Genomic DNA, 21,721 nt, shown 5'->3' on the forward strand with positions numbered 1-21,721 from the left:
CCTCACGTGTAGAACTAACTTATGCAGAACTTGCTGATGATCCGATCATTTTAATCAAGTGTGTTGGAGCAGAGGTGTTTTAGTGAACCAGGCGTCTTATTTCCGGGTTTTCAAAATAGCCACCAAATTAACTCATATTTCATAATAAACTCTGCCAAAGTATAATCATTATGATGCCTATAATCTATTGTCAAATTCTTAAAATAGCATATGCAGCTCTTGAGTCTTCTGTCAATCCAAAAATGACCTGCCACCCAGTAAAACCTCAGCATGTTAGAACTTGTTGCAAAGTAGTGGGCACACTGTAAACAACGCTGTCTTTGGACCAAATCCTGCCATCATAATTACAGTAATCCAAACCACCGCCTTGTGAATATGGTTGTGTATTGTTAGTTTCTACATCTGTGTTGACCATGAAGCCAAGCCTTAATCCCAGACTGTATAGGTCTGATTGTATTGATTGAATTCAAACAAATTCTAAAAACAATACATGAAAAGCATTTAAGTCCTGTCATGTTCTTGACATGCTTTTAATCGAAGAATTGTGTTTGTTTATCAAGGGGCACGTGTCTGTCATTGCATCATTATTTTTTCTCTTTTGGGTGCAGCAAGGAGCTGGATTTAGGACACACGAGTATGACTCCTTAATCACAAACTGCACTGAATCTTTCTGTAGTCCAGCCTGTATTTAAGAAACCTCATACAGACAGATGCAGTGCAGAGTTTTTTTTCCCTCAATTATCATAAAAGGGGTTGCGTTTTTCACAGGGCCAGATGTTCAAATAAGACTTCATTCATTTGGAACAGTAAACAGAAACCTATTGCTGGCCTATGAGCATGGAGAGCCAGGATTACGTGAACATGCTTTACAGGCAAATAATGAAATGCATTGACAAAAATAAAGCAGACCTTCCACATTCCGTTTGAATTCAGCTCGGATGTCATTTTTATAGTGTGTTCTGCTTATTTTGCATTATAAGAAGTTGGAGCCACTGGTTGAAGCAGTTCTACAGCAGAACGTATCAATCACGTCATCCTTCCAACTGTCATCCAGGGAGAAAAAAAGATAAAGAGAATAAAAACAGATGATCTCATCTTGTAATTGTGCATGAGAACTCCCATGATTTCAAAGCATCCTATGCTTTCAAGTTTAGCAGAGCTCAGGGACTGACTTGGAGTAGGCGTGGGAACCATTGATGCCAAAGTTGACTTGTGTTTTAGTTTAATACTGGCTTTGCAATGGGCCTTTTCTCAGCAAGTAAATAGATCTGACGATCATTTCAATTTGCTGGATTTATAAGCGCCTATCCCACTGAGCAAACAATTGTGAGTGTTTTCCTCGTCAGTTTATTGGGGTTTGTTCAAGGTCGCAAACATTTAGTGATTTCTTTTTTGTTTTTATTGCCACAAGTAAAGTCTGAACATGTTCAAAATTCCCTTGCGACAAGAAAAGTCCAGTCTGCCAAACGTCTGGTGACCATTTTCAACCTTAAATGAACCGTGACGAACCCTGCCGAGAACGCAACACTCTCTGCCTTTGCAAACACTCGCAATTGCTCGTCCCTCAGTGGAATAGGGGCCGCTATATCAAAATATTAATTGGCCTCTCATCTGATAACGTGCAAGTAATACATTTACGTTGACCAGGGGAAATTAGATGGGGGGTCGGAAGTAGACCCCCACACACATACAAACAACAGTGAGGGGAGTGCATTTATAATCCAGAATACTTTTTTAAATGATGACGAGGATTATAATCTGTCAATTAATGATTGGGGGTTGTACCACATTAGTGATATGATTATGAATGAAACAGACAACACGTTATCGTCCATCACTGATTTGTCTGGCTGCACCTTGGTCAAATAATAGACTTGCTTTTTTTCGGTCCAGAATGTAGTCTGCTTTTTTCCACCAAAGTTGCAGATGCGCTGGTAGCCAAGGCAGAAACGCCCAGTGAGGTGACCACATTCCCAAACATGCCGAACTAAACCATTGCTCCTCCATGAAAATGATGATGCGTCCATTTTTGCGCCAAGACTACTTTCTGTCACTAAATTAGCAGGAGCATCGGAGGCAAGTCTGCTTCTTGCGCCAGCACAACCAGATGAGTGCAGACTAGATTTGCGCTGGCACAAAAATGTTTTTACGCGAAGGAAACAGGCACCAATCTAAATAGTGCCCCAAGAGATACTGTCAGTTAGTGTGGGACAATTTTAGGAGAATATTTTATTATTGTTTATTTTTGGCGTGTTCATATTTTGGGAGGTAAATGGCAAACATGATCCAATTTGATCCATAACTGAAATAGCCAGAATTACTTAAAAAAAATAATAATAATCTATTGGAAAAAATGATATCAGAGCATCTTTTGGAGTTAAGTAAGCAAAAGCGGTCAACACTCTTTAAGATTCGCACAGAAAAAAGGCTTTACAAACAACACTATCACTATCATAGTGCTTGTTTGAACACAGGTCATATCGTGTTTGACTGCTACCACGTTCACTTCTCTTTGTGTATTGGGTTGGGCTGGATGAACCCTAGAAGCTTCCACATGTCGCAAACCACATCCGAAGTGAAGTGGCCGAACCATGTGCCAACACAAGTGATGTCCCCAGCATCATATTCCAGAAGCCAAATGTCAAAATAATTAATATCATGGGGCATCCCTCAATTTCAAACTACCTCCATGCCCACAACATACTTTTATTCCATACTTTTATTAATTTGAGAGGAAACAGCTAATTAGTTGCAAAATGGGAAAGTGATAAAATTCCTTCTGGGCATCGCAGTGGTTTGAAATGGTCGGTTTCAACATGCAACGTGTCAGGGTAAACGTTCAAAAACATAAACATTATGCTACTTCAACCTTTTCATTCCCATCTGTCACAACCACGCAGAGGCCAAACAGCAGGATACTCCCATCCTTACAACTACAGTCTGGGAAGAGTTACTGTAAATTCCTCAACGCCACTGTTTGTTTAACTTGGTCCAAAGGAGTAAGTTCCTTATCACAACATGCACACTTTGAGGAAACTATTCTCACACACTATTGTCACATGATATAATCTCTCGTATTTCACCATGTGTCTAAAAATCATTTCTTTCATCGGGTGTATGTACGTAATTTCCCCTGCCATGAACTTTGTCTTCTTCGAGTGGAAAAACTGGCTTTGTAACAACAGGTTATGGAGTTTGTTCACAGGATGGCCATTGTTTGACATGAGAGGCGTCAAGAGTTTCAGTGTAAAACATAGAAGCACCACTATATTCATCTGCTCATTAATAATTAAAAACAAGAGGCATGGATACGTCAAATAAAAATATTCCAAACATTGTAATTGCACATTGTATTTTTTTCACACATCCCGACACTAAGATAATGCCTGAAAATTGACCAACACGACTTTTACAAGCCAACACAGATACAGAGAGACTGGATGAGTCTTAAAAAGACGTAGGCGTGAACATTTATGGAAATGTGAAGATCAATTCATGGATCAAGTACCGGTAGTGATTTTTACCACACTGTTCCTTTTTAGAGATCAGCAATTTGTCCAGCGTACTGAAACAACAAACAGTTGAACATTTAAGATGAGGTCATGGTTTTAATGCATTTTAGATTCACCCTGAAATTTTAACCTAATGTCAGTTATTCCTGACTGCTAACAATCATATATGGATTTATCATAAAACATAGAACGACGGATCTAATATATCCATACAGTAACCTCAGAAGATCTGATTCCTTTGTTAGCGTCTGCATGGAAACTCAGAATCTCAAATAGGTCCAGTAAAGTTCAGTTACATTAAATAGAAAATAATGCACTGGTAGTTATGTGGTACATGCTGCTACCACCCTAGCAGATTATGCGGGTTCATGTTCCGTTCAGAACTCCATTACCAGGCCGCGGCCAACCCAGAGCTCTGATAAACAATGGGCAGGATGCATCAAAAAGGGCATGTGTTGTATAAACTGTGCCAAACAAATCATGCAAATGACTCATTGTGGTGATCCTTGATAGGAAAAGCTGAAAGTCACACCAACAATATAAAATAGAAAATGATCTCCTTTCAGAACCAAAAATCAATTCTGATTTGGTGGTTTTTCCTGCAGATTTTGTAAATGTAGGCACATTGGAAACTTGAACTTAAAAAAAAAATAATGTATTTTCTGGGAAACCATTAAAATGATGTAATTCAGGGGGAAAAAAAACTCGGTCCTGCATCCAAAATAAAGTCTGTTGAGTCGTGGTAATTCAACTCACATGACCCCTTTCCCTCTTTTGTTCACTTCAATTGAAATGCCCTCTGCACCGAAAGAAACAAATACCATTGTGATTGGCCTCATCCTAAAAGGATGAGGAGGTCTCCTCATTGAGCCTTTTGCAACCACAATCACTGGTCAGACACAGGACCCAAAGTCCAAAGGCAGGTCAACAGGGAGAGGGCTTAAAAGTTTGGCACTGATATAGGACCTGGCAGAGATCACTGCAAAGCACTTTTCTAGTCATTGTGGACGTGGAATTGCTTTTTTATCTAAAGAGGCCAAGACAATAAACATGGGATTGACTTTTTGTTTGACCCCTTGTTCTAAATGGAATGTACTGTGTAGCGAAAGCCATCTTAACCTCACTTTCCTCTCATTTGCAATGTGTTTATGTTGCAGTGTTACTCCACCAGCATTTTTGACCAACGTGACTAAATTAAGTCAGTTTAAGTAGACATTATTCTGAAGTTATCTTAAATGGTAGGAGCAAATCCAATCTCTCAAATGTATGTAGTAAATGGAAAATGTGGTTATTTGATATTATTTTAAAGACAGTTACTAGGCATATGTGAATACCTTTCCAAAGCGCCCACCGCTGTATGGAATCCAGTTTAACAGTAAGAGTAGTCATCGAGACCAGGGATGGGAAGATTATTTCAATTCAAAAACCAAATGGCAACAATTCTTTTAAAGATGTTTGTGTATTTTTGTAATACAGGCCACTCGGGCCACTCTCCAATTTCATGGATGCATTATGGCACAGGTGTCAAACTCAAGGCCCATGGTCCAGATCTGGTTTCATTCCATAAGCAACATATGTGCATTGATGTTGCTTGCTAAAATGCCCAAATCGCAAATTTTCTTCCTTTTAAAAACACTCAGATATTGTATTTTTTTTTTACAAATCCCCGTTTTAAAATAAATATTTGCATAAACATTTTTAACTGGTTATTGATGTCATGATTCATTTATTTATTCATTCATTTATTTATTTCCTTCCTTACTTATTTCTTGGGTCATGTCTGTGAAGTCATGCATCCTTAAAGTTAAAACCAATTTAATGTTATCATAATAAATGGCAATATATTCAAGTTATACAACATAAGATAATCAAGTTTGCTACATACTTTATTTTAGTGTAGTTAACGAGGTTGAATGTTGATTTTAGTTACTGTTAAAAAGGATCTTTATCATCTGGATGTGATAATCCAAACCATGTGTCTGCTTGGCCAAAATTCCATCCTAAAATTGCCTTGCCTTGAATATTGATTTAAAGTCCATTTGTTGTCAGAAAAAGGAAATCATTGTCTATGGCTATGTCATTTCAGTTTTCACCTATAATTATTTTCAAGAACAGTTTGAAGAAAACAGGTCCCAGAAAATGGGTGATTTGAGGTCATGGATATAAATATCTGTACTAGTGCTTCACTCAAAACAACTGCAAAAACCCATTTGAACTACTTTAGTGTGTTTTTTTCTCAATTAAATGAAAGTGGTGGGGGTGGTTATATAGTTTGAATATGTCAAAAATCTTCCCGCAGAATTCTTACTCTTAAATGCATACGAAAAACATCCGCAGTAGCTGCCAATACAAATGTTGATTTTGAACGCAGTTAAAAAGAAAACAATGGAAAGCTTAAACTGTACTGCGTAATACTGAAATGGACAATGAGAACACACTGGCTGAGCCTGTGAATCTTGATTCACTTCATCTAGTGATGTCAGGGCTCCTCAGATCAGAAAACCTACAACAGCTGACCAAACAGGGACCATCGAGCACTAAAACGTTCCCACAAAATTCTACACAAGCCCCATTCTTTCTCTAACACTGCCACGTCTACTTCCCAAAAATTCAGCACAAGCCAAAGTAGTGCTGCATCTCAGTTACTCCCACTGATGGGTGAAATAAACCCAAACCCATTTCTTCCACATGATTCAGTCTCGCCATTTCCTTCTTGTACAGCATTTTTCCTAGATATGCTTTGTAGGACAATCTGGACAGCAGAGTTAATTTATTTATTGGGAGTCAGCAGAACTGGAATATCTCGCTGCTATCAAAGGAAACCTGACAAATTCATGGCCAATAGTGCCCGCACTAGGACGGGGCTACAGCCAACAGTTGCAAGAAACAATGAGTCATAATATGGTTTCTTTTAGTGATCTCACATCATTATTTACAAACACACACTGCACACACGGACACGGTTGGCATTTCAAGTCCTACAGTTTTCTGTTGTGTATATAAACACTGTTTAGCGAGCATTTCTCTGCATATGCTCAAGACCACGTCTACCGTATATACGACAAAGTCATTATGTGCCAAGATGTGATATAAAATGAAAACAGATGAGCTATGACTCCAGTCAATCAAACAAGCTTCCTCAGAGCATACTCATTGTCGAGTAATGCACTGTAGTGTCTTCTTGTTTTATCAGCAGAGTCATGTGTGTCTAGACGCTGTGAAAACAGCTGGTGGGGGTAAGAGAGTGGATGTCCGGGAGGAATGGCAGACTCATCCCACAGTTATCACAGTTGGGATTAGAGGATAGAATTAGAAAGAGGAGAGAAATTGCAGAAAAACAGTTTCATGTGGTTGGGGTCACTTTTTACTCGTCAATCAATGATCGAGTCCAAGCATCTGGCTCCCGAGCATAGCAGTTCATCAGCTGTAACTGGCCACTGACCAGGCCAGTATTTACAGTTCTTTCAGGGACTTGTCTGGCAGTTGCCGTTTATAGAAACAAAAGCCCCAGGCCCCATTGACTACTGTCGAATGGAGAAAGAAAGCGTAAACAATGAAGCATCTACTAACGATGATTCATCTGCTATAGGGTGATAGTTATGGAAAAAGAAGATTCTAAGAATGCATTTTGTGTTATTATTCACAACAATAATAGCATAGTTTTCTCCAAAACTGATAGAGTAAAATGAATATAATTACATTGTGCAGAGCCTGAATTTATTGCTGAGAGAATGACTATCCATCACTGACATTAACAGATGTTAAGTCTTGGCACTCTGTTCCTTTTTAATTTACAATTGTGTCCACTATTGAGGCCAATAAACACATATATTCCAAAAACACATTCTTCTCTGTCATTGTAATGAAGTCATAATTCTGCATCCATGTATTTTTTATTTTTTTACAAAATATGTTTTTGCCTACAATTTATTTCAACTGTATTTAGTATTTTCCACTTGTACTGTTCATCCAGAAATTTGGTATGATTTTCTGAAGGGAGTGAAAACTTCATTGTCTCCTTGTGCTGTTTATAAATTTTAAGTTTAAAATAGTATAGTTTCTTGAATCATATCTTGGATAATTTACTGCGGGCAGCACAGTGTACTCGTGGTTAGCTTGTCTGTCTCACAATGGATGATAGATAGGTTGAAGCTTGCCTCAGATCCCCCTCTATGTGCTTGCATGTTTTTTTGGGGGGTACTATATCATTCTCTCTAGGTCAATTGAAGACACTTCCATAATCATCCATAATTGTCTGTTGCTGTCATGTGCCCACCAATTGACTCATTACCATTCCATGGTGAATACTTTCTCATGCCCAAAGTCAACGGTGATAGACTCATGTTGACCCCCTGTAATTAAGGCCAGCCATATATATATATAAAATGAATGGATGGTTGCCTTGAAGTGACAGAAAGTAATGAATTAAGAGTGTAAAGGAGGAAGGAAAGAGAGTGATAACTGCACTATAACTGTAACTGAAACCACAAAGAGGTATGGCATTTAGCTTAATGAAATGTCTTTTCCGACCAGACTGCTTTCGCATAAATGCTGTTTTTGAGTCGGATCTTCTTTGAACTCTAATGCTTTCATCCCCGCTACACTTCATTAAGCTAACTCAGCCTGGTAGTTTTCATGCAATCACACTGACAGCAAAGCAGACCGCGAGTGAAAGCCTTCCTTGCTGAAGATGCAGAAGTCAGGAATGAATTCTGTGCTTTCATTCATGCCAGAATGCAAATTCATGTGAATTTGCTCATGCTAACTATCGTATGTTTTTGACCTGCCAAACATACAACCACCATGAAGTTGAATCCAGATGGACTGGTTCCAACACAAATAGGAACCTCTCGAGTCTCCCCAGAAATATCCTCACTCAGATTTTCCCCCTGGTACTCCATTCATCGCTTGGAACCACTTTGACATACAAAAAGGGAGGAGTGTGTTTCTGAAGCAATGGCTGCCATCAGTCGAGGCCATGGCTGCCATCAGTCATCAACTTACTGATAACAAATCTCGCTATCATACCAAAAGGGGTCTCAGTATGTGTGTCAATGTCAATTATCCATATTATACACCCATTTGGAGTCTCCTCGCAATGCTATCTGATTACTGGGTCAAATTCGCAATGTTGCATGGTTACCAGTTTCAGTTTGGTTTTTTTTTAAATCATTTTTTTTCATTGATGTCCATAACCATTCTATATATGCTTTTGTAATACTGCTCGTCTTTATGCATTATTATATTAGGTCATGTTTTTTTCATTTTGTTTTTATATTACGCAAGATTAAAACAAGTGATCTTGGGAGACAATATTTCACACCAGTTTGCAAGCAACTTGTCTTCTAAACGCTTAATCTACTCACAAAAATGAATAAGACCAGCACAAAAATAAGATTCTAGCATTACTCTGCTTAACTTGCTTTAAATACAGAGCCACATCGAGTGCATACAACACTTCTATTGTATTAGAAAAGGTTAAGTGCAATTCACTGAAAATGTATTTCTTCTTTGTGCCATTTCAGAATAAGACAGATCAAATGGAGTGGTAGGGGTGCTTTAAAATGCAAGCAATCCTGTTCATAAAATACATACTAGTTTAAAATAAAGTCATTTCAAAAATAACAAACATTTGCAAAAGCAAAAAAACGAGTGTTAACCAAAACAGTTCTACTCTGCTCAAACATTGGTAGTTTTTTCTCTACTTAGCAGAGACTAGAAACAGATTTTTAGACAAAGACAAACTATCTGCATCTTTAGTGGTCACGGAAAACCTCATAATTATGATGCTCAGCATAAATTAAGGTTTTCTTCAGGGACTAAACTAGAGACAGTTGAATTGCCGACAATATTCTGGGAAAGTAATACAGAAGCGGCATGTCTTCTAGTTGCCACATTCTACTGTTTTGTATACTCAGTAAACATAACCCAGAATAAGAATATGCCATTGTCTGGTAATTTCCATGTCTTTCAGTTGTGAAGGCAATTGTCCTGGAAACTGTCAATCAACCCTTAATGAAATCCTTCATTTAGCCTCTAACAAATGCTGCTTGTTATGTCCAAAAAACCTGCTGTGAAATCTGGTGCAAATGTGTAATAAAGGGGCTCCAATATAAATTCAATAAAACAGCAGCACTTCACACCTTTCCCCTCAACCTACATCTGTGATTCAAGAGCAAGTTCTATAATTAAGTTCCTATAATTCTCCTCAAGATGCCACACTGGCAATAAGAAGCTGTGATATTACCCAAAACTGTTTTCAAATCCTCATCCTTGTGCAATATTCGGGCTGATTAAATCAAAAAGATCCCACTTGTGAATGTACAGACAAGTTTGTTGGTCCAATAGCCCTTGAAAAATGAGCCGCTGTTGACATAGGGAGGGCAGCCTTGAGAGAGGGTGGAGGCAAGGGCCATGGAGCGCTTAAATGCAGCTGATCCTTTTAAGGTGGCCTTTTCATCCTCCTCAACGCAGATCCCTCAGGAGCTTGAGTGTTTCTGGGAAGGTGGCCAAGTTTCACAAGGAATTGGCAACTAACCCTTTGAGCCTAAAAACTATATTATTAGAGAACAGTAGCGCTTAAGCATTCTGATGCCCTGTTCAGGTATATATAGATATATAGATATATAGATAAAGCTAATCTGACAGATTTGTTCATGAAATTCTCCAGCATATTGGTGTCTCATTATATCTATCCAGCCATATTCTGTCAGTTATTGTATTCAGGGTGCTTTGAGAATCTCGTCACAATTAATTCAATATATGCACCAGTGAGAGCATTTTCACGCTAGTGAAGAGTGCTTTGAAGAAACCCTTTTCCATTGCTTTATTCTTTTCTCACTCTATTTTTATAAGGTCAATCAATGCAGCATTAGGCACACTGACGCAATCTTTTGTGGCCTTTGGAAAATGTGAACAAAATGTCGTCCTATACTGAAACTAAATACCGCCTTAAATCCTTGCATCTGTATCTCTTAAGAGCGGCCACCATTCGAATATTCTGAACAAAAGAAGCATTGATAAAAAGGAAAGGAGGAATAGAAGAGGTACGATGCTTGAGAAGAGCTTCATAGGAAGGTGACGAGGCTTAGAGTGCTGTTTGAGCAAGATTAATGGCGTCTCTGTTGTCCTCACATGAATGAGGACTGACTTACAATAAACAGAAAACTCTGAGCTGGAGAGTTTGTCCTATGTGGATGAAGTCTTTGTGTGGAGAGTTGAACTGATAGTCAGATCATATTACTGATATCTGTACTACAGCCAGTGCCTTCTACTGAGACACCCCCCCCCCCCACACACACACACACACACACACACATACTCATACGGAAACACATAACATACACAAAGCTCCGTAGTCCATCAAATGAGGTAGGGGTTGACAAGTCCTGTTGCTCTGCAGCAAGAAACAAAAACGGTTTGCATCATCATGCCTGCCTTTTTTATTGATTACCGTAATTTTCGGACTATAAGTCGCACCGGAGTATAAGTCGCACCAGCCATAAAATGCCCAAAAAATGAAAAAAAACATATATATGTATATAAGTCGGCCCCCCACCCAAACTATGAAAAAAAATGCGATTTATAGTCCGAAAATTACGGTATGTTGATTATCTTTATGGACATCATTTTTAGGCATAAGCCAAGGTGTGGAGGACGTTCAAGTTTGTGGCTTGAGGATCTCGTCTGTACAATTTCACTATGATGTGATGACGTGGTCCTTTTGGCTTGATTCAAAAGTGGATCTTCAAGGTTAGTGACTAAAGCGGAAAAGTAAGTTTTTCAGAGTTTTGCGGAGTGGGAGAGCTCCACTTCTTCCTACCATTCCAACAGACTTGACAGATAACGCGTCTTTATCCGAAAATAACTCAAGTGCACATGTTTCACTACAGTTGTGAAATCATTAAAATGAAGACGGCAATTGTATGGTAACTAAACAAGTGTAAAGCCAAACACAGCCAAAGTCATGTTTTCATTGCAGATTTGGTAAATTGGGAAGTTTTCTGTATGCTGTTTGCTCATAGATTTATGCATGTTGGCCACGTGTTAAGGAAAACTCAGTTCTGGTGAAAGAATCTGAGAGCAATAGTTGACGAATGTTGCAGCCAAACCGAAGTTACAAACATGAGAGTCTAATGACTTCCAGTTGTACTGGTTTATCAGGACTCGCAGTATTTAGCATACCATCACAACTTCAGCGCCCAATCAGATACACTCACTGGTTTTCACTAACTGACAACAGGCTTTTGATTCCAGTCCTTCACCTGAAAAGGTTATCAGGTCAAGTCACGACATGGTCTGCACAGTGATTAACTTTTTTTCCTCTTTTCCCCCCACATTTACTTGTTTTTGTCAATCACTATTTGTTTAAAAATCTGGTTCTTGGATCCTTTCCACAGTTTTCTCACTCTGATTTAGTAATTCTTTTGAAGAATGTTTCCATTAAAATCTACATTTTATTAATCCGATATAGTGTCCATAATTATTGGGATTTTCTCTCTCTATATATACTATGGCGGGTCAGATGGCAATGTATGGTGAAATATAATTTTTTTTGCGTCTGTTCAGTCAAGTAAGTCAGTTGAGCTTTTGAGGTGAAACAGCATCCCCAATTGGGTGCTATAAGTGGCCTTTATTTAGAGAGGATGTTGTCTTTCAAAGCAGGAGCAGGCGGAACAGATGCCTCATTAATGTAAGATTAAGCAGAGAGACAGAGAACATCTGTGGAGCATGGCCAGCACTTTCGTCCTCGCCACAGAGACCCCTTTCTACACCGCGTACCCCACTTCGTCTCTTTATTGCACTGCAAGCGCACACAAAACACATCTATTATATCCGGTTCGCCCTCCGAAGAAGGAGGAGGCAAAGTTAACCAAAGAGCAATGTGAGGCCATGGACCCATATATTGCCCAGTGTGCGTGCACGTATAGCGTGTGTGCAGAGATTAAAAGGAAATCAAAGCCTGTCAGTGTGAGGACAGGCTGCTTTCAGCGCCGCTTCCCTCAGCATCAATTAGCAGGTTGTGCAGTGACTGGCTACTGTTAGAGGTGAAGTGGACTTGACCTGGGTGAGGTAAACACACCTCATCCCCAGGGTTCCCTGAAATCAGATGGAGAGGAACAATGTGCTACTGGGTAAGCCACAGAGGCCCGCCTGTGCCTGGCCACTAACGTGCTTTAGTAGTCATTTCCGACCTTCTGCTTCAATTTCCTCGGGCCCACTTCAAGCGCAGCACTGACAGTGGAGGCTTCACCCGGCTGCAAAGGAAACACTTTTTTCACCCATTACTCAAAATCCTGAGCGGGTGTCACAACAGATGAGAAGGTTTTGATTTGACAGGAGCCACCTCTCAGTAATAGCAAATATAGCATTTTCCAATGTATGAAACACCAGCATTATTAAGAATAAATTGACAAAATAAAATTACCAAGGAATTGACAATAAAGCTGACTCTGACTCTCTGACTCTGACTCTGATGAGTCCCACTCCCAAGCATTATAAAAGCAGCACAAATTGTGAGGTAAGGTAGCCAACTTTTAACTGGGATTAAAAGTGTTGTAACATTCACTTTCAACACTGTACAAAAAAAAGACTGAACCACTCGAGTAAAGGAAAGGCTTGTTTTTGTTTTAACACAAAAGCCGCAATGCCTCACCCAGTGCCCAGGTCATAAAAAGCTTCTGTTAAGAAACAAAACAGCATGTAACATCTGAGATGGTAAACCAGGCAGGCTACTACATGAATTGGGTCAAGATATCAAGTCCTGTTTAAGAGCATTCTTGCACAGTGGGGACATTCATAGGCCCTGGAGTGTAAATTGAGATATCAACAAACCAGAAGCTTGAAGTATCCAATTTGACCTCTACTCCAAACATTCATACTTAAAAGTGTAAAGGAGAAAACTGTTCCAAATCAAATCACGTGGTCAAGTACTGAGTTATACAATTTCGAGCTGAACACTTAATGTGATTTTATACTCCTGTTTTATTGCATATTTTCAGTTTACACAAATGTAAACACCTACATGTGGAAAAGCAATACCTTTTCCTTTCCAAGTGCAAAAGTTAAAAAGGAAAAAGTTGAATAAAAAAATACTGCTGTTGATATACAACAGGCAACTTGGAACATTGAGGCTGAAGGACAAAAATACATTTACTGACAGCAAGTGATCACGAGTGAGCTGTTTGACACCAACTGCTACTATTTGGGTCATAATTTAGGCGAAGGGCTACCCTTTAGCTAAACCTTTGAAAAATACAAATCTATGTCATTGCTAAAAATTCATATAGATCATACAGGTTTTGTCGTAAATTGAGCATTTGGATTGGCAGTTAATATGATTTTAGCAATTCCCTTCAATTATCTATGTGCGAATGTACGAATAGGCACATTACATTATATCACTATTCCAGAGAAAATGGACAAAACTTGTACCCCACTGAAACGTTTAGTGGTCAATCAGCACCATGGACAGAGCTCATATTACCCCAAGCTGGACCAATGACCTCTGAGACCCTTATTATACTACGCAACCTCAGAGAATTTGCGAGAACAGCCGTGGCAGGGGCTTTATTGTTCAGGTTGTGTTTGTTGCAGACAAAGAGACAGGTTGAAGTATACGTCTGCATTTTTCAGCAATAAAATCATGCAGCCCCTTCTGAAATTCAACAGTTGGCTCAACATTTCTCCGCGTGATGATGCAACTTTCGAGCCTAGTTCCTCATTTTGCTTTATCAAAATCACCATACTAACATGTTATTGTTCTCATATGTGGTTCATGGATGACAGTCGCTGATACTCTTAAATCGATTAATCCCGCAAGCAGTGAAAGAATGCGCACACTCTCAGTCACTCCACTTTCAAGATTACACATCTGCCTTTCTTTGTGTCCCCATTACCATCACAACCACACTCATAACAATTCAACAGAAACGAATGTCAATAAAGGGCAACACGTAGCTTGGTTTACTCTAACTATTGACAGTGAGCACTTGGGTTCGCCATTTACAAATACTGCAAGTGTCATGGTGACTTCATCTTAGACCCAAATGGAATGTATAAATATTTGTGTGGGCGCTTCTCATTTATAATGTCAAGCAGACACTTTAAAGTAAATGTTACAGGACAAGGCGACACAGTCGGGGCTCTTTAAATCTAAATTTAACCGTCTAATACTGACTGATACCGAACCTTCTGGCTAATGCTGTGTTCAAATGCTCCTCCGGAGTCATGTATACTGGCACTTCCACCAAAATGATACTTTTATTAACAGGGTCTTTGCATAATATGATGTATATTATACTATCTTGGTTTGAAATGATAGTACTAAAAACACAGGCGCACAGAAATGTAGCACTGATCTATTTTCAATTATGAAAATTAAAGTAAACTGAGGCTTTGAAACTTGTCAGTGCCTGAAATATTGTGTCATCAAAGTAAATGGAGGCTAGGAAACGTGAATATTAAGTGATCCTTTTTTTTTTTTTCCAAATGAATTGAAATCGTTTTAATTGTCTTCGTTCAGTTAAATACTTGGTGAATTGCTAAACGTCCTACAGCACTGAATGCGGCAGGACACGCTATTAGTCGCCTACATTGAAATTCGTTCAAACTCTTTCCGACGTCATCACACTTACTTTGTTGAGGTGAGGGTTTCGGGTAACCTCATAGCCCCTCTTTTTTGTGTACAAGAAAGTTCTCCTGTTGTCGTCTGATTTGGACATCAACGGGTCGCCGGATTCCCTTCGAGCCAGCCCGTGTGCCATGTTGATGTCTCTAAATAGCGACAACTGCTGTGAACACAAGTGGATGCGACGTGCAGGTCCAAGCCAAGCCAAGCCAAGCCAAGCCGAGAAGTGACCACACCTCAGCCGCAGAAGGCACACGACTGCACTTCATCAACAAATCACTTTATTGGAACCATTAAAGTCTTTATGAGCAAAGTGTCGTCCTGGGTGGACGATGAGTTCAAGTACAATACCGTTGGAAACAATGTAATGGATTAAAGCACTCACAATTAACGTTTGAAAGTATGCCACTGAATAAATCACCTGGCAATATTGAAATAAAACTATTGAATTTCCATTGCATTTGGGAAAACATAAAGGTCTGGGTTCGAATTTCTGCTCCAGTTTACCTGTGTGACATTGCATATTAATTTGCTGGAAAGTTAGTTATTTCTGTGCCATCAACATACTGCAACATGCATATCAATAAAATGATTTCCCATTAGTTAGGAGAAGCTGGAAATAAACTTGTATATCCGCTTTCGGCTGTGTCTGCCTTGCATTCTCTTAAAAAGGCCCAGATTCCAAATAAAAACGTGTCTGTGCATTGCGATGAGTTCATCATAATTTCCTTATTCATACACTTTACCATATTTTGTTTACTTTTCACTTTGAGTATATATTTTTTGCAGGCCCATAGTTAGATATTGGAGAACCAGCTAGCCGTGATAATATTAATTTTCTTTGAGTAATCAGCATGACGAAATTTATTACAAATGCTTATATTGCTTGAATTCATGCTCATGTGACATTTCTTACAATCAAGATCCTTAACATGGCACGGTACGTGTGATGGGAATGACGCAAGGAAATTTGAAGCGGAGGTCAGGATTGGCACAGTTACAGTTGTGATGCAACATCTTCCAGCTACAATCTCACAAGCGCTAACATAGAGCTGAGTTTAGGAGAAACGTTATCATTGCTAAATTGTAGTTGAAGTATGGACAGAATAAGGTGACCGATACAAATGCTGATCCGACCAGATGATATAATCAAACCGAGTATCGTTGTCTTCATGGATGCATTTTATTCAGTTGTGTTGGATTTCATTAGTTTGCATAGATGTACCTCATATTTGACCCGAGTGTGTATACAGCAATAAGAATTTCTCCAGCCTGCTTCAGCTTAACGTTGATTTTTGCGCTTATCGGGATTTCTCTCATTTGAAATCTGGACGGTAAACATCTGCCTTCTGTTTTGCTATCAGGAGCGGGAAGTTATTTTGGAGGTTCAGGCAGGACGCCATTTGGCAGTTAAAGAGCATGCGGAATGCTGGGAGAGATTTGGGAAGCACTCTGGGCCAGTGTAATCTTCATGCTTCTATCATGGGAGCAAATAAGAGTGAACACAGGGCTGTCTGGGATTTGTCATCTATATGTTTGCATGTTTTTTATATATTGATTGAAGTGATAAAAAGTCTGCATGCCAGTCAACTAATAATTGGTTATTAGCATGGTGGTTATTCCCACCACTGCCCTAATGCAGAAAATTGTATCACCATGTGGACAAAAGTTTGTCTGAACAAAATAATCCATTTATAGCATTATGGACATGATGAATCTCATCGAAATAAAATAGGTATTTGTCTCAACAAATACAGAGCTTCCAAAAAAGCCATTGTCTACATTTGCGCAACTAAAAAAAAAAAAGAATGCAGGATATCAGCCAACACAATTCATTATTTGATCATTTCTACGCTTTTGCTTTACTGCATTGAAACAAATTCAACTACCAAATGGAGAACAGATAATTGTGTGTAAAAACACAATTTAAAAAAAGTTGAGTTGTTTTCACAACATGTTTGTGCTTTCATGATAATACAGTGGCCACCCACATATATTGGTTTTGCATTTAGGAATGAGCCTATTGACATTTTTTTCCCCTTTTCTTTCATATTTTTCTTTTGTTTTATCTATCTTCCATTAGCCATGGAAAATCTTGCCTACTGACAATTTTCTGTAATGTGCCGCTGCAGCAAACATGGCATCTGGTTGAGCATTCTTGTTTATCTATGAGATCATGCAGTAGGAATAGTTCTGGAGTCTTTGGGAAACATGCTCGCATGCACACAGCACTGAACTCTCTTTGTAGATAAAACGGTCTGCACTTCACTATCAGCACTTCTTCAATGTCTGTCATGCGGATTTCTCTATCACCTGATTGTCTGCGTTTACACTTTTGTAGCTGGACGACTGAGTCTGATGTTTTTAGTTAGTATCTAGCTATAGCCTTAAGCCAGACTGTAGGAGGCAGTAAAGAGTATCTACGTGTACGTACATTTAACAAAATGAAATGTAAACAAAGAATTGGGATGTCACGTGTAGGATTTGGACCCAGATGCAGACATGACAGGGAAGTTGAAAAGTATGAGAGAGCAGGGCTGGATGTAAAGACAAAACTTGACTTTCTCCCTGGGAGTGAGCCCGACGTAGTGACAATTAGTCACTGTGTAACTCGAGTTTGTATACCATGAGACATCAGGCTTATATGACATAATAAAAGGACAAAGCTTAAAAGGATCAGAGCAACTGCATCGCACGTGATACATCAAAGAACTCGGCTTATATGACAGAATAAAGGTCACATAATAAAAGGGATAAAGCAAAAAAGGATTACAGTAATTTCATAGCAACTGATAGATCAAGAAACGACCCGTCACAGCATGCTATTTCCAACAGCTTTTGCTCGTTCGCCATATTTTTCCCTACTGACTGTCCACGTATGTTACAAATGTTTGTAGTTGTACAGTATGGAAAATGTGGGCAATGAGGATGCCACATGAAGCGGTGTGGTTGCTGGAATGACGTCATTTTGTCACAAGGGCCGATTTGTGAATAGGGAAAATCCATGTATGATTGGTTGATGTCCATTATAAGTTTTTTTTAATTATTTGAATTTCAATCAGGTGATAGGTGAATCCAAGGATACCAATCTGCAATTCTGCAGTGGTCACGGACAAGTATAATCTTTATGATTTGCAGATAAGATGGAAGGAACATGGGAATGTCAGCATAAAACAACAATGAACAATAATTACATGGTTATGGTGCTCTTAGCTCATGAGCTCTACTTTAAATATCATCTTTTGTCAGTACGTAATAATATTAATTCACCGTTGTTTTATGATATTTGTAGATAATTAAAAGTATCAATAACTTGATTAGATTAGAAAAGCAAATATGAAGACGATCTAACCATTGTCTCCAAGTGCCTGTAGGAACTGTATAATCTCCCTGGACAACAATTTGTTATCCACTCAATTGCTTCTAAATGTACTTGTTGCACTTCAGGCTCCTATAAGCACGAGCTGCTTCAATTGGGGTCAAATCCAGTCAACTGTGTTCATGCAAAATGCCCATTGGCTAAATGAGTTATACAGGTGAAAGTACAAGGCTATAAATGAGTCATATTAAAACTGTTCCGGCATGTACTCACCTCTGGGAAACTCTTTGACCTTTGAATTTCTGAAATTGACTCAGAATGGAATCAGAATATGCCAGACAATGCTAAAATATTTTACAGAACAACTTTCACACCATTTGCTTCCGAGATGGGTTCAGAAGGAAATGGCAAATGTTGTCATCCCACAGATTTATTTTTATTTATTTTGACCTTATACCAATGTGGTCCAAAGTTTTCAGGCATGCCGAGGACCAACAGTAGCCTATCAGCAGAGGAAATGGTGGGTAAATGTTATGTAGGGGATACTGCCGTCAAACCTTTCTTTCTTGCTTTCCTGTCGGTCCTTACGGGACCTTCCCCCAGCCACTCAAATCAATGTGCTCTTTCATTGATGTCTGGTCATAATGTACCACTGTTTTAGCCCAGGGATATTTGGGAAGGTGGAAAAAATAGAGAAGTTTAAGCTGCAGCTTTCCTGTCTTACGTTATTAGAGAAAGCTAAGTTGATGTGTAGTGTGAGAAGGAGCTTGATCAGAATGGCTCAAGAGCATTAAAGGAAAACCTAAACATGTCCTGAGGACACACTTGCAACCTTAAACCTAGGAAATCAACATTTCTTAACATAAAATGGGATTTTCTTTCAATTGCAGAAACAGTCATGGTAATATTTTATTGTGCAGCTTTGTGGCATTGCCTTCATTCCATCAATCAGTAGGGAGGGGTGAGGATTTATAGTCAATAGCTGGCAAAAAACACGACATACTAATCTATTTTTATATACAAGTCAATGTTGCTTGGCAGTTACCATATCAACTAGATTGGTTGCCCACTTTCTTCTCAGATCTTTTGAATCTGTTTGGTGAACTCCTGTGAAACTAAACCTTTAAAAAAACAATTTTACAATAATAATAATAATTATTATAACAATAAATATTAATAACAATAATAAAAACAACAATAGTAATGAAGTATTATTGTTTTTATTATATTGTTATATTTCTATATAATGGTTCTTTGGTTGCTGTTATTTTTGTACAAATTAAAAATTATATGCATTATAAAAATGGTTAGATATACTTTTTCTCAATATGAGTATTGCCTTGGAGTCTGTTTGTTCCATTCATGTGGGAACGTGTCAGTATGATTTGGCCACTTTTAATAATAATTGTGCCCACAAATCAAGGTGTGTCATACAGAATGAAAGCATGATGAAATCCCAGTCTAGTGGGTTTTTCGAAACAGATCTGAAAAACAAATTGAAACTTTGTGGGCCTCAATTTGTCCACAGAGAAAGAAAGAAAAAAACCTTCTCAACACAGTCTTATTTAAAGTAACATTAAAGCATCAAAAAGGTGCCACGGTACTACAACAAATTCTCTCGTTTTGTCCAGGAAAGGAGGGCGATTAAGGCATTTAAGTTGTTCTAAAGTGTGTTTATTTAATCTTTTTGACCCCAAAAGCAGGGGTGACTAAACTTTTCACCAAGGGCCACATCAGAATTGTAGGATGTGGGGCCCACTTTGACATTCTTCAGCTTTACTTGATTGAACCATGAAAATGTGTGAATATTTCAATCCATAATTACACTCTATTGCTTGTTTCTAACTATTTCCTACTGTACATGATTTTGCTACCCCATAACTATTTGCACAATATTTTTATGTTCCCTCTTGCTAGCCTCATAATTCCAATCATTCCTTTGACTATGAATGAATGTTTTTTTAAATGAAATAAGACAACATATCTGAAGCAGGAATTCTTCTTCAATTACACGAGTTAACCATCTCAAAAGTACCTTGATCTATCTGCACCTTCTTCCTCTCTCATGTCTCAAGTTCTGGCGGGGTAATGTGAATTGAAAACACCTTGTCTTTCCAAATCCTCAATGTAAACACTCAGGGATATAAATGTCATATTTTGCTTGTGTAAGCAGTTCTCAGGTCACAGTGCAGACATGCTGAAGATCAGTTAACAGGAAGATTCATGAATACTTGATCAAATATGCCTTTGTAGCACTGAAGGCAACTCCTCCACCTTAGATGCTTGTTTGGGAAATAGACGTTAAGGAGTCTAGTAATTAATTTCTTGTAAATAATTCTAAATTCGTAACTCAAATAGAAAATGAAAAAAATTAAAATAGCATTTATTCTAAATTTTAAAACAAATTTTAAAAAATGAGTATTAACAGAATAAACAGTTAAATGTTTTATATACACATTTTGACTATTTTACCTTGCCCACGAGGTCCATCTGTCTGTTTTTTTATTTTTTAAAATCAAATGTAACGCTTGAGCACAATAGTTTGCACACCCCTGCTTGATGTGCTCCACTATACTAGTATATGTCTTATGACATTTTATTCCATCCATCCCTTTTCCAGACCTCTGTTCTTGATAAATGTTCGTTTAATGGTTTGATGGGCTACCGGTAATAAATTTTAGTGAAAACAAAGCTTCAGCATGGGATCCACAGAGCTATAGGAACTGTATATAATTCCCACTGCATGTCAGAGAGAAGTCAGTTAACAAGCTCCACATGTAGTCTCAAGTACCATTTCAAATCTAAGCCTTAATGTACTTTGGGGGTTTCGGAAGCAAATGACAAGCTCATCAGTCATGAGGAGAAACCCCACATCCACAGATATTTGGGGTTGAAAAAATGCAAACAGGTACTGTGCTGAGTTGCTGGTTTATTCTCAATGTATAATAAGGGATCTGTGGTGCATATTTCAGATGCAAACAGCTGTGTGATGTGGAATGGTATTTTTATGTTTTTATTGCAGCAGAAAAAGAAAATATCGGCAGTCAGTGTAAACACATACACACAAACGCAGCCTCATACATACATACAGGAGCACATTCTGATCTGTTTTCAAGTCAGAGATCCCGATCTGCATGTTGTCAAAACACTCTCGGTGCCTCTGCCCAAGACACTTTAGAACTTTTATACCTTAGTTAGCTTTAAAAGTTAGCGTCTTTATTAGCTGCAATGTCCCTGCAATCGCATCACAACTATGATGCT

General features: G+C 38.5%; 1 protein-coding gene across 2 annotated transcripts in view; it reads right to left on the reverse strand.

Annotated features, from left to right (window-relative positions):
- The window catches only part of me1 (malic enzyme 1, NADP(+)-dependent, cytosolic), a 56,799-nt gene that overhangs the window by 30,188 nt on the left and 4,890 nt on the right, over positions 1-21,721 (reverse strand). The window contains exon 1 of one of the 2 annotated variants that reach the window (XM_061288955.1): positions 15,149-15,368. The exons of the other annotated variant lie outside the window; for it this stretch is intronic. Coding sequence (XP_061144939.1) covers positions 15,149-15,277 — 129 coding nt within the window. The 5' untranslated portion in view covers positions 15,278-15,368. Of the gene's footprint in view, positions 1-15,148; positions 15,369-21,721 lie in introns of those variants that run through there. 2 annotated transcript variants of the gene reach the window in all.

This window comes from Syngnathus typhle, linkage group LG10 (assembly GCF_033458585.1).
Source record: "Syngnathus typhle isolate RoL2023-S1 ecotype Sweden linkage group LG10, RoL_Styp_1.0, whole genome shotgun sequence".
NCBI classification, from domain to species: domain Eukaryota; kingdom Metazoa; phylum Chordata; class Actinopteri; order Syngnathiformes; family Syngnathidae; genus Syngnathus; species Syngnathus typhle.